The sequence below is a fragment of the Elephas maximus genome, chromosome 4, assembly GCF_024166365.1.
Source record: "Elephas maximus indicus isolate mEleMax1 chromosome 4, mEleMax1 primary haplotype, whole genome shotgun sequence".
Classification (NCBI taxonomy): domain Eukaryota; kingdom Metazoa; phylum Chordata; class Mammalia; order Proboscidea; family Elephantidae; genus Elephas; species Elephas maximus.
Window position 1 is genome coordinate 100,728,468 of NC_064822.1, and position 13,355 is coordinate 100,741,822.

Sequence of the window (13,355 nt, forward strand, 5' to 3'; positions counted from 1 at the left end):
TGCAAATACCTTTTATCTTTTGTTTTTATTGTGCTTTAGATGAAAGTTTACACAGCAAATTAGTTTCTCATTAAACAATTACTACACGTACTGTTTTGTGACATTGGTTGCCAACCCCACAACATGTCAACACTCTCCCCTTCTTGACCTTGCGTTCCCCATTACCGGCTTTCCTGTCTTCAACTCCGTTTTCATCCTTACCCCTGGGCTGGTGTGCCCACTTAGTCTCATTTTGTTTTATGGGCCGGTCTAATCTTTGGCTGAATGGTGAACCTCAGGAGTGACTTCCTCACTGAGCTTACAGGGGTGTCCAGGGGCCATACTCTTGAGGTCCCTGTCAGACCAGTAAGTCTGGTCTTTTTTTGTGAGTTTCAATTTTGTTCTACATTTTTCTCCAACTCTGTTCGGTACCCTCTATTGAGATCCCTGTTAGAGCAGTCAGTGGTGGTAGCTAGGCACCATGCAGTTGTGGACTCAATCTGGTGAAGGCTGTGGTAGTTGTGGTCCATTAGTCCTTTGGACTAATCTTTGCCTTATGTCTTTTTCTTCATTCTCCCTTGCTCCAGACTGGGTAGGACCAGTGGAGCATCTTAGATGGCCGCTCACAAGCTTTTAAGACTCCAGATGCTACTCACCAAAGTAGGATGTAGAACATTTTCTTTATAATCTATTTTATGCCATTTGAGTTAGATGTCCCCCAAGACCATGATCCCCACAGCCTTCAGCCCAGTAGTTCGATCCCTCTGGAAGTTTGCATGTGTCTGTGAAGCTCCCGTGACCTTGCCTTGGTCAAGTTGTGCTGACTCCCTAGTATTGTGTACTGTCTTACCCTTTACCAAAGTTCTCACTTATCTACTGTCTATTTAGTATTTTTCCATCCCCACCCATCCCCTCCCTTAAAACCATCAAATATTGTTTCTTTTGGTGTGTAAACCTTTTCATGAGTTTTTATAATAGTGGTTTCATACAGTATTTATCCTTTTCTGATCAACTTATTTCACTCAGCATAATGCCCTCCAAATTCATCCTTGTTTTGAGATGTTTCACGAATTCATCATTGTTCTTTATCATTGCATAGTATTCTATTGTGTGTATGTACCCTAGTTTGTTTATCCATTCATCTGTTTATAGACACTTAGGTTGTTTCCATCTTTCTGCTATTATGAAAAATGCTGCAATAAACATGGGTGTGCATATGTCTATTCATGTGATGGCTCTTATTTCTCTAAGGAAAAATTCCCACGAGCGGGATAGCCGGATTGTATGGTAATTCATTTGTAGCTTTTTAAGGAAGCTCTGTATCATTTTCCAAAATGGTTGTACATTTTGGTTTCCCACCAGCAGTGCATAAACGTTGCAAGCTCCCCACAGCCTTTCCAACATTTGTTATTTTCTGTTTTTTATATTCATGCTAGTAGTGTCAGGATGAGATGGTATCTTATTGTAGTTTTGATTTGCATTTCTCTCATGACTAGTGATTGCAAGCGTTTCCTCATGTGTCTGTTAGCCGCCTGAATGTCTTCTTTGGTGAGTGTCTTAGTCATCTAGTACTGCTATGACAGAAATCCCACACGTGAATGGCTTTAACAAAGAGAAGTTTTTTCTGTCACAGTCCAGTAGGCTAGAAGTCGCAATTCAGGGTGCCAGCTCCAGAGGAAGGCTTTCTCTCTCTGTCAACTCTGGAGGAAAATCCTTATGATGCATCAGTCTTCCCTTGGTCTGAGAGCATCTCGGCGCAGGAACCTCAGGTCCAAAGGACGAGCTTTGTTCCTGATACTGCTTTCTTGGTGGTAATGAGGTTCCCATGGCTCTCTGCTTGAGATTAGCTTAAGACACTACCTAATTATAGACTTCATCAATATATTTGCCACTAATCTGTTTTATTACATCATAGTGATAGGATTTACAACACATAAGGAAATCACATCCAAAGAGAAAATGGTAGACAACCATACAATCATACAGGGGAATCATGACCTAGTTGAGTTGACAGATATTTCAGGGGGACACAGTTCAATCCACGACAGTGAGGTATCTGTTTATATCTTTAGCCCATTATTTATTTGGGTTATGTGTCTTTTTGCTGTAGATTTGTCACAGGCAAAAAATTTTTTCCTAGTGTGTAGGTTCTCTTTTTTCTCTTCTGGGGAAATCTTTTGATGAGCATAAGTGTTTAATTTTTAGAAGATCCCAGTTATCCAGCTTATCTTCTGGTGTTTGCGTATTGTTTGTTATGTATTTAAACCATGTATTAGGGCCTCTAACATTGACTCTATTTTTTCTTCTATGATATTTATAGTTTCTGGTTTTATATTTAGGTCTTTGATTCATTTTGAATTAGTTTTTATGTGTGGTGTGAGGTATGGGTCCTGTTTGATTTTTTTTACGGATGGACATCCACTTTTGCCAGCACCATTTGTTGAAAAGACTGTCTTTTCCCCATTTAATGGCCTTTTGGGCCTTCACTGAAGATCAGGTGACTCTAGGTGGATGGATTTACATCTGGGTTCTCAGTTCTATTCCACTGGTCAGTGTGTCTATCATTGTACCAGTAGCAGACTGTTTTGACTACAGTAGCTATATAGTAGGTTCTGAGGTCAGGTAGTGCGAGTCCTCCTACTTTATTCTTCTTCCTCATTAGTGCTTTATTTATCCAGGGCCTCTTTCCTTTCCATATAAAGTTAATGATTAGTTTTTCCATCTCGTTAAAGAATGCTGTTGGTATTTGGATCATGATTGCATTGTATTTATAAATTGCTTTGGGCAGAATTGATGTTTTCACAATGTTGAGTCTACATATCCGAGAGCATGGTATATTTTTCCATTAATGTAGGTCTCTTTTGCTTTCTTGCAATAGCATTTTGTAGTTTTTGTTTAGGTCTTCTACATCCCTGGTTAGATTTATTCCTAAGTATTTTACATTTTTTAAGCAGCCATTATAAATGCTCTTGCTTTGCTGATTTCCTTTTCGTAGTTCTCTTTATTGGTGTATAGGAATCTAGCTGATTTTTATGTGTTTATCTTGTATCCTGCTATTCTGCTGAATATTTCTGTTAGTTCCAGTAGTTTTCTTGTGTAGTGTTTTGAGTTTTCCACAATATTATCCACAAATAGGGACAGTTTTACTTCTTCCTTACCAATTTGGTTGCCCTTTATTTCTTTTTCTTGCCTTATTGCCCTAGCTAGGATTTCCAGAACAGTGCTAAGTAGGAGTGGTGATAAAGGGCATCCTTATCTTGTTCCTGTTCTTAGGGGGAATGTTTTCAGCCTCTCTCCATTAAGAATGATGTTGACTGTTGGTTTTGTATAGATCCTCTTTATTTTATTGAGGAATTTCCCCTCTATACGTATTTTATGGAGAGTTCTTATCAAGAATGGGTGTTGAATTATATCGAATGCCTTTTTGCATCTATTAAGATGATCATGTGATTCTTTTATTTATATAGTAAATTACATTGATTTTTTTAATGTTAAACCATCGTTGCATACCTGGTGTAAATCCCACTTGGTCAGGGTGTATTATTTTTTTATGTAATGCTGAGTTCTGTTGGTTAGAATTTTGTTGAGAATTTTATGAGAGCTGTTGGTCTGTAATTTTCTTTTTTTGTGGTGTCTTTGCCTAGTTTTAATATCATGGTTATGCTGGCTTCATAGAGTAAATTTGGAAGTGTCCCTTCGTTTTCTATATTCTGACATAGTTTGAGTAGTACTGATGCAAGCTCTCCTCTGAATGTTTGGTAGAATTCTCCAGTGAAGCCATCTGGGCCAGGGCTTTTTTTGTTGGAATTTTTATACCACCTTCATGTATCTTCCATAATTTTGTCTTTTTTCCTTATTTTTGTCTGTTTTCATTCATGTCTTGGAGTGCCCTGAATATTAGAGTTTTGAATCCCCTATGAGGTAGTCCCAGAACCTTTTCTTCTACTGCAAGGTCATCTGTTGTTTATTTTGGTTGCTTTCTGGAACCACAGTGTCCTGTTTTTTTATGTGTTTTGATATTGTCTACTGTCTTCAGGACATTCAGAAATCATTTTCTTCATTCACTGATAGTAGATTTTTCATTTCGTCCTGCTTTTTTGTTTTATCTGGCTATGTCTGGGCAGGTGGGCTCAACGTGCTTTGTTGCTTGCCCGTCTGCAGGTGTGATACTTCTTTACCTCCTTGTGTAAGTGGGCAGGGCTGATCACTCAGCTTTGGTGCAGCAGGGCAGGTCCACTGAGGAGGGAGGGGTGGGGATGGGTCATTTGGGCATGTACTGGGCCTGACAGGGTGAGACCAGTGGCAGCACAGAGCTGGGTCCAGTGGTCCACACTGGTGCCATGCAGCTCTCAGTGTGCAGTGCACATAGACCAGAGGGCAGAGAGAGGATGTGATGTGAGGAGCTAAGTGGGTAAGAGAAAAGAAGAGAGAAACAAAGGCAAAAAAAAATGAAGGAAAAAGGAAAAAAAAAAAAAAGTGAATAAAATGCCAGTGTGGTAGGATTGGGTAGATAGGGCAGGGCAGACCCAGCAAGGCTGTGGTCCAGTGGATCTCTAGTTGAAGAGTGCAGCTTGGCCTATTGAGAAAGGGCATGGGTGGCACACATGGCTAGGTGGGCAGGAGAAAGGAAAGGAAAGAAGGGTAAGAGAGAGAAGAAACAACAAAAATAAATAAATATGGAGCTGGGGGAGCCGGACATTGGGGGTGGGGCCTAATTGGAGTGGTGGCGAACTGATGTTTCTCTCACCGGGTGGCATGGCATGGCTCATCAGGAGGGGGCAGAGGCAGTGCCAAGCCTAGATGGAATGGAGAAGGAAAAAGGAGAAGAGGAAAAGTAAAAATAAAAAATATGACACTGATGGAGCTGACCTGTGGGGATGGCGCAGACTTGAGGAGGCCATGTGCCAGAGGCTCTCTAGGCAAGAGGTACAACATAGCCCATCAAGAAGGGGGTGGGGTGGTGTACAGGGCTAGGTGTGTGGAAGGAAGGGAGTGAGAGAGAAGAAGCTACAACAACAACAAAAGTGGAACTGGGAGAGCCTGCCAGTAGGGGGTGGCATGGACCTGAGAAGGCTGTGTGCCAGTGCCTCCCTAGCCTAGTGGTGTGGCAAAGCCCGTCAGAGAGGGGTGGAGACTGCACGTGTGACTAGGTGGGCAGGAGGAAGGAAAGGGAGACAGAAGAAACTGGAAAAAATGGCGCTGAAGGAGCCTGCCAGTGAGGGTGGCACAGACCCGGGGGGACGTGTGCCAGTGGCTCTCTAGCCAAGTGGTGTGGCATAGCCTGTCAAGAAGGGGCGAGGACTGCACACAGGGCTAGCTCGGCAGGAGAAAGGAAAGGAAGGAAGGAAGGGAGAGAGAGAAAAAAAAAAATTGTGCTGAGGGAGCCTGTTGGTTGGATGGTGCAGACCTGGGGAGGCCGTGTGCTGGTGGCTCTGTAACCGAGCGTTGTGGCACAGCCTGTCCAGAAGGGGCAGGGACAGCACACAGGCTAGGTGGACAAGAGAAAAGAAAGGAAGGAAAGGAGTAAGAGAGAAGAAACCAGAAAAAAAATGGTGCTGAGGGAGCCTGCAGGGGAGGGGGGCTGGCGCTGACCTGGGGCAGCTGTGTTTCCGTGGTTCTGTCGACAAGTGGTGTGGCACAGTTCGTCAAGAAGGGGCAGGCATAGCACACAGGGCTAGATGGACAGGAAAAAGGAAGGGAGGGAGAGAAAAGAAACCAAAAAGAAGAAAAATGGCGCAGAAGGAGTTGGCCGGTGTGTGTGGGGCAGGCCCAGGCAGTGGTGAACTGGTGTCTCTCTGGCCGATTGACTATATCACACTGGAAAGCAGTGGAGACCGCGTAGCAGAAGGTCCGGGGGTGGGAGCGTGTATCCCTGGTTACAGGGTGCCCTGTCTCATGTTGGGAGCTCCGTGGAGTTGCCTTCCTGTACTTCCTGACCATCATTCTCGGTGGCTATGGCCCAAGATGACGAATCCGTGCCATGTTAGCTAGTAGCAGACCTCCACTCCATAGCTCTCCCTATTTTCTGTTCTTTGTCATTTTCTTGTTCCATCCAGTGCTTGACTGAGTTCTTTATCCCTTCATTTGATGTTTAGGGTTCCAGGATTGATGTTTGTATTTGTTTTACTTAGTTTTTCAGGTCTTTGCTGTAGAGGGCTGGCATGGTGTTTCTGTCTATAGCGGCATGTTGGCTCTGCTTCCTTGAAATTATTAAGTAATGATGAAAAATAAGATTGTGTAACAAGGCGATTTCATATTATCGTATTAGGTTCTCTTCTCCAGGGTGATTTGTACCAATACATACTTAAAAAAACTGACTGCCATCAAGTCAATTCTGACTCATAGCAACCCCATAGGACAAAGTAGAAATGCCTCCTAGAGTTTCTAAAGGGCACCTGGTAGATTCGAACCACCGACCTTTCGGTTAGCAGCCATAGCTCTTAACAACACCAGGGTTTCCAGTACATACCCAGAACCCAGTAAATACTTAGATATTATTTTAGACTATTTTTTGTGTTACCATCTTCACATTTCATTCAAAGATGAAAACTTTACAACTTTGTCACTGTCATATTTATTTGATTGCATACTTACTCAGCACAGTAACTTTAAAGATTTACCACACCGGAGCAGAGCATCTCTTATTTGCTTTAAAATTGACACATTGGAAGCTAAAAGACGTAAAACAATAAAGCCCTTTTGCCTAGGCTGACACAAAGCATAAGCATTAATGCTGAACCGTGAGCGCTTTTGTCCACTCTGTACCTAACGTGGGTTTGGTAGGGTGGTCATCTTTGTCAGTTTGTCTGCAGCATCATTTTAACAAACTCTTCCTGTCTCTGATCAATTTAGGCAGCCAGCTGGAGGGGGTACAGGCTCAACTCCTAGAGCACAAAAGGCCATTGTGAATCATCCCAGTGCTGCACTCATGGCTCTTAGGAGAGGATCAAGAAACCTCGTCTTTCGAGATTTTACAGTAAGCAAGCCTTAAAAGCCTTACCTGTAAAGGTGTGAGCACTGTATGATTTAGACCTTTATTCTTTTTCTTTTATTTTCTTCTCTTTTTAAGGATGAAAAAGAGGGACCAATAACTAAACACATCCGACTAACAGCTGCCTTAATATTAAAAAATATTGGTAAATATTCAGAATGTGGTCGCAGGTGAGTGATCTTTTTTCCATAGCCAAAGTGAATTTAGATTATTTTGTTTTTACATAAATAGGTTAATAAGATAAGTTATCTGTTTTTATTCATATTTTTTCTCATCAGTTTTGTGAATATGTCCAAAAGCTTATGCCAAGGTCAGGCCATCATGGTCTCTTAAAAGCGAAAAATAAGTAGAAAAGTTGAAACAACCAAAAGGTGTTCTTTAAACTTGACTCATTATGTTAACTTTCTCTGTTGGCCATAGAATTTAGAGCAAAAGGTAGCATTACTATAGAGAGAAATTAGGATTTACTAGGAGGAAAAAAGGAATTGATCATTTGAATCCTGTAGGATCAGAATGAAATTCAGCTTGAGAATTGTCATTTTAATGTACCCATCAAAGTAATAGATATGTTAAAAACCATTTTAATTCCTGAAGTTTTATGTTACTTTCTAATGGACTTAATCAAGCAAGAAAAACTCAGGATTTTGTAAATCTACAGAAACTCAGAATAACTTGTTGATCTTTGAGAGAGCAAATATGGAGTGTTCTGTTGAAGCCTTGTGGTACCTTGGCTTCCTTGAAGTTACTGTTCTTCCTTCCTCCTCAGCTGTGACCCATCTCAGGCTCCTCTGGCTGAGAAGTCGTCCTTTCCCGGTCGCTCTCTTTCCTTTCATGTACTATTAATCCCATCTTTTAGTTATCTTGAATCTACCTTAGTTCTTCTGCACCACATTTTACCTTGTTTTAGGTCTTTTATTATATTATTGCAGTAACCTTCCAACTGGATTTCTCAACCATAAAAACAGTGGTATCAGTTACAAAGGGAAAAAAGCAATGAATTTGACCATATCAAGTTTTCAAACTCCTATTACATCAAACATGAATAAAACTTAAAACCAAGTTTTAAAAAAGAATTCGCAGTGACAAGGGTTACTACACTTAAAGTATAAAGCATTTTTTACAAAGAAAAATTTTTAGCACTCAAATTAAAAATAAGCAAACTTTTTCAGAGAAAAAGAAATATAAAGGCTTAGTCACCATATGAGAAGACTAGCATCTTCCTGCTTCCTTCATAACATGGTCTCTTCCTACTGTTCCTGCCTGATTTCCCGCCCTTCCCCACTTTCTACTTTATAGCCTGCATTTCAGCCAAAGCAAACCACATGCAGATTCCTAATCATGCCAGGTTCTTTCATGTCACACCTTTGTACCTTTGTCCCAATGCTCATGCTTTTCCCCCTGGGTAGAATGCCTTTCTACCTGCTTTTCCTGCCTATTGAAAACCTGCTAATCCTTCATGATTCAGCTCAGATTTTTGATTCTTTGTACAGACTTTCCTTTGCTGTGTTCCTCTCCCCCGCCAAGAACATGTCTGTCTTATAACATTTAACATGTCTGTCTTACAACATTTAATTGCATTGTTTTGTAAATAGTTTTTATATGGCATTTTTCACTACTGAGCTGTGTGTGGAGATTTTTCTCTTATTAATCCTTGAAGCCTGAGCACCAAGCACAGTGCTCATAATAGATAATCACCACCTTCTATTCATCTTTTAAGACTCAACTGAAGGGTCAGGTTTCCCAGGAAGCTTTTCCTGACATTTTTTCCTCACTGCCCTGCCCCTCTGACCAAGGATGCAGTAGGTACTCCCTACCACCCTGTGCATTGCACGTTATCACCTTAGACGGTGAGCCCTTTGAAGATAGGGATTGAATATTTTTGTCTTTGTATCCTCAGTGTCTGCCTAGCATAGTGTTGGGAATGAAATAGACATTCATTAAGTAGTTGATGGAGAGACAAATGGAAGGAAAGTCTCACAAATTCATTTTAGCATAGAGTTCTGATCTGAAATTTGTGTGCACAATTGGAATTCTAAAAATCATTTGAAAAATAATTTTATAACTTTTTCTTAGGTTTTTACAGCAAAATCATTTTGGCTAGGTCTAATAAAATATAGAGTTATAAGTTTTCATTTTAAGGAACAATATCAATTAACAAAACAAATAGTAAAATAAATATCTCCAGTGATGGGGATTTTTGCTTGAGCAAGAATACTGATAGGAAATCTGGCAAAACCTACATATGTGAAGAAGAGAGTCAGAGAAATCAGATACCTGCAAAGGGTATTTCTGTTGATATTTCTCTTCTCTAGTAGAATAAGTTATAGGATGTGGTTCTTTGACTTAAGCAAATTTCTATTGGCAATAAAAAAATGTCAAGTCAATAGGAAGATGTATAGAAGTTTACCTACATTCTTATAGTACGGTAGCCTATACAGTATGAAATGCCAATAAATTTATTTGAAATTCATTATCTGGTTGTTCGAATAGTGTAAAATGTTTAAGTATAACTTTATCTCCATTCTGATCAAACTTGAGGTCTGGAGAATTGCAGTATTTTACCTCCTTTTGATTTATGTACCTTTTATCAATATAATACATGGTCTTAAAAATCAAATAGTACTAAAAAGCTTACAACTAAATATAATAGTCCCCTACTTAGCCCCTCCCACCCACTCCAAGGGGGAGCATTCAACAATTTGAGTTGTGTCTTCTGGTGTTTGCCTTCATATTTTTAAATAATATGTGGATGTTACTATTTCTTAATTTGCTTTTTGACATATTACCTGTTGACTCCCTTTCTAAAAGAATTGAATATCCTCAAACCTTTCTTCATAATTCCTTTTTCTCATCCTCAATTTTGTTACATCACAATTTTTTATTAAATTTTAAATCACATATTGTTAGATTGATGCTGAGCCAAGTGGTATACTATTGTTATATTTTTCCTTTTGTTTTTCTGGGGTTAATGATTGCCATGCTTTTTTTTGGCTCTTTAGCAGCCTAATGCTGAGCGTATATATATATATTTCAATTATTATATCTCAGAACTATCGATAAGTTTTCCAAATGCTCAGATATGGTGCTTAACCTTTATCAGTTTTATATTTTTACAGTTTTCCCCTTGGAACTGACTGTCTGCAACTTTTCATCTTCCTGTTCCAATCTAGTTTTAACTTGCTCTCTTACACACCTATTATCTTGGGAATTCCTTCTATGTTGAACCCTGTTTTCTTGAATCCCATTGACTTCTCTTTCTTAAAACTCTACACATCTGAAAAGTTTTTAGTCTAATCTTACTGTTGATAGTTTAGCTGGATATAGAATTCTATCTTGAAAAATAAATTTTCCTTTAAAAAATCTGATGGCATTGCTTCAATATCTTTCAGCATCCAACTTTGCTGTTGAAAAGTCCAAAAGTCATTCCTTTGTAGGTGATTTCCAGGCTCCCTTTCCCCCCTACTCCTACCTGTACCCCAAGGTCTTAGGGTCTTTTTATTTCTGGTGTTCAGAGGTTTCATGATGCATGTGCCTTGGTGTAGGTGTTTTTCTTGTTGTTGTTTTTCACTGAAGTGGGCATTTCATTTCAGTAGGTCCATTCTGTTTGGAGATTCATGTCCTTTAGTAATGGAATTTTTCTTGTAGATTTCTTTTGTAATTCCCTATCCATTTCTCTGTTCCGTTATTTGGGTGCTGTACCCTCCTAGATTGATCCTCTGATTTTTTTATCTTTTCTCTCTTAGCTTTCATTTTTACCTTTTTAATCTATTTTCTGGAAATTTCCTTAACTTTATCATCAAATCTTGTGTTGGATTTTTACTGTAGCGAGCTCTGTCTTACTTGCCAGGTGTTGCTATTTTTTAACATCCTAGTCATACATTAGATTCAGCGTCATCTTGTTTCTCTAATGGTATTAATGCTAGTATTTAATTTTAAAGTTTTCTTCCCCTCCTTGAATATTGTTCTTTCCTCAAAATTCCTCAGACACGTTGAAGACTTCTGGGTTCACTTTATGTTTTAAGAATTAAATACTTACAAGCTAAAAAAAAAAAAAAAAAAAATTTTTTTTTTTTTTTAATTGGAAGCTCTGGGTGCATGATCAACAACTGGTGATTGTTATTATTCAGGGTGATCCCTGATGGACCAAGTTATTTATTAGAGGCCCCCCAAATGTCAGTCTCTGTAGAACAATTTGTTTTCTCCCGAGAAGAATCCTCTGACTTTTCCCCTTTGGGATAGGTGGTAGAGGAGAGTCAGTATGATGCCCTGCATTCTGGAAACAGAATAGGAGAGGAGGTGGGGGGGATCTCACTCCATTCAAGTATCCTGGCTTTCACCTAATCCCCCGGTTTTCTATCTGATTCCACGCCTCCTAACCAGCATTATGTCTATGTCTCTAAGGCCTATGCTTTTCTGGTTTTATTTCTCCAGAAAATATATTTCTTTTATTTATTTTAGTAATTGGGGAGTGAATGGAGATAAACTTATGTTCAGACGGCTGTTTTCCTAGAAGCATTGTTTTTACTAATGCTAAAACCAGAAAAAAAACAAAACCATTGCCATCAAGTGGATTCTGACTCATAGAGTTACCCTGTAGGACAGAGTAGAACTGCCCTGTAGGGTTTCCAAGAAGTGCCTGGTGGATTTGAGCTGCCCAACCTCTTGGCTAGCAGCCGAACTCTTAATCACTATGCCACCAGGGTTTCCTTACTAATGTTACTTACCAATTATTTTTCATTATGTTTTAAGTGCATTAAAGTGGGACAGTGTTTATTTTTTGTTAAATCATCTCAAAAAAAAAAACAGCATTTGAAATTTCAACAACAAAACAGGCATATTTCATTTGTTAACTAAAAACCCAGTGCCGTCGAGTCAATTCCAACTCATAGCGACCCTATAGGACAGAGCAGAACTGCACTGTAGAGTTTCCAAGGGGCGCCTGGCAGATTCGAACTGCGAACCCTCTGGTTAGCAGCTGTAGCACTTAATCACTACACCACCAGGGTTTCCTTTGTTAACTAGTGAATACTTATTTTTTTTTTAATCTCAAAGAATATTAATTTATATTAAAAAACAGTTGTTAGTTACTTTTAAATCATCCTGGTGATTTCAATTTAGTCTTTCTAGTTCTATCTATGCGATATCCAAATAAAAAGAAAATACTTTTTTAAATGTGACTGTTATCAATTTGGAAAATACTGTATTCATTAAGTTTTTTAAACTGAAGGTTTTTTTTCTTTCTTTGTCAAAATGTTTATCGATTGTTGGGGAGAGATGATTTGATTCAATTTTGTATGTTCAAATTTTTGACTTTTCAAGAAAAAAATCATAGAAATTTTATCATTTATTTTTAAACTTTTAAAATAAACTTTCGAAGTAAATCGTGCATAGCGTATACAGAATAGAAGTATAAAGCTCAGTGAATTATCACAAATTGAACCATCCATAAAACCAAACATCCAGATCAAGAAATAGAGCAATGCCAGGACCCCCAGGCCCCTCATGCCCCCTCCAGTCTCTACCCCATTTTCCTCCCCACAGGGGACCGCTATCCTGATCTGTAACACCATAGTTTTGCCTGGTTTTGAACTTTATGTTAGTGGAATCATATTGTATATGTTCTGCTGCGTCTATTTAACTCAACATTGTGTTCATGAGATTCATCTATGTTGTTGCATGTAGCAGTGCTTTGTTCATGTTATCGAAGTATAGAATTCCACTGTGTGAATACATTCAAATTTATTTTTCCATTCTAATTTTGGTGAGCATTTGGGTTGCATCCAGTTTGGAGCCATTAAGAATAATGCTGCTATGAACATTCTATGCATGTTTTTTGGGCAAATGTGTACATATTTCTATTGAACTTTTAAAAAGCCTAGTGATTCACAGGATATAATTTTAGTGCATAATGCCAATCAGTTTCAAAAAGGTTTCATCAATTTACGCTCTCCTCGGCAATGTGTGAGACTCTCAGTCACTCCACATACTTGCCAACACTTGGTATTGTATTTTTAATTTAGTCACTCTTTTGGGTGTACGGTGGTATCTACATACAGAAACTACGTAAAGAGGGTTGTCTGCATGGCCAAAACCATGAAAAGATGCCCAACCTCCTGGTCATCAATCTCTATTTTTCAAATCTTGTTTTATTTATTTCTTTGCTTCACTATGGTAAACATGACTGCAGTCCCCATATGTAAAATTATGGGTTTGATATTTTTTTGTCTTTTTTCTAATTGCTGCTTCCCTGCAGTGTTTTCCGTCAGAATTTAGGAGTCTCCATCACCTTTTTTTTTTTTTTTTTTTTTCCTTCTCTAGTTTCTTTTACCCTGAGTTATTTTACTGAAGACACTGAGGATCTTGGATAACCTCATGCTGGCTGATT

The 13,355-nt window shown here is 39.0% G+C and overlaps 1 protein-coding gene across 1 annotated transcript in view; it reads left to right on the plus strand.

The window, feature by feature from the left end:
* ARID2 (AT-rich interaction domain 2) overlaps nucleotides 1-13,355 on the plus strand; it is a 231,873-nt gene that overhangs the window by 216,104 nt on the left and 2,414 nt on the right. The window contains exons 19-20 of the mRNA XM_049882898.1: nucleotides 6,832-6,955; nucleotides 7,049-7,140. Of these exons, the coding sequence (XP_049738855.1) occupies nucleotides 6,832-6,955; nucleotides 7,049-7,140 (216 nt within the window). The remainder of the gene's footprint in view (nucleotides 1-6,831; nucleotides 6,956-7,048; nucleotides 7,141-13,355) is intronic.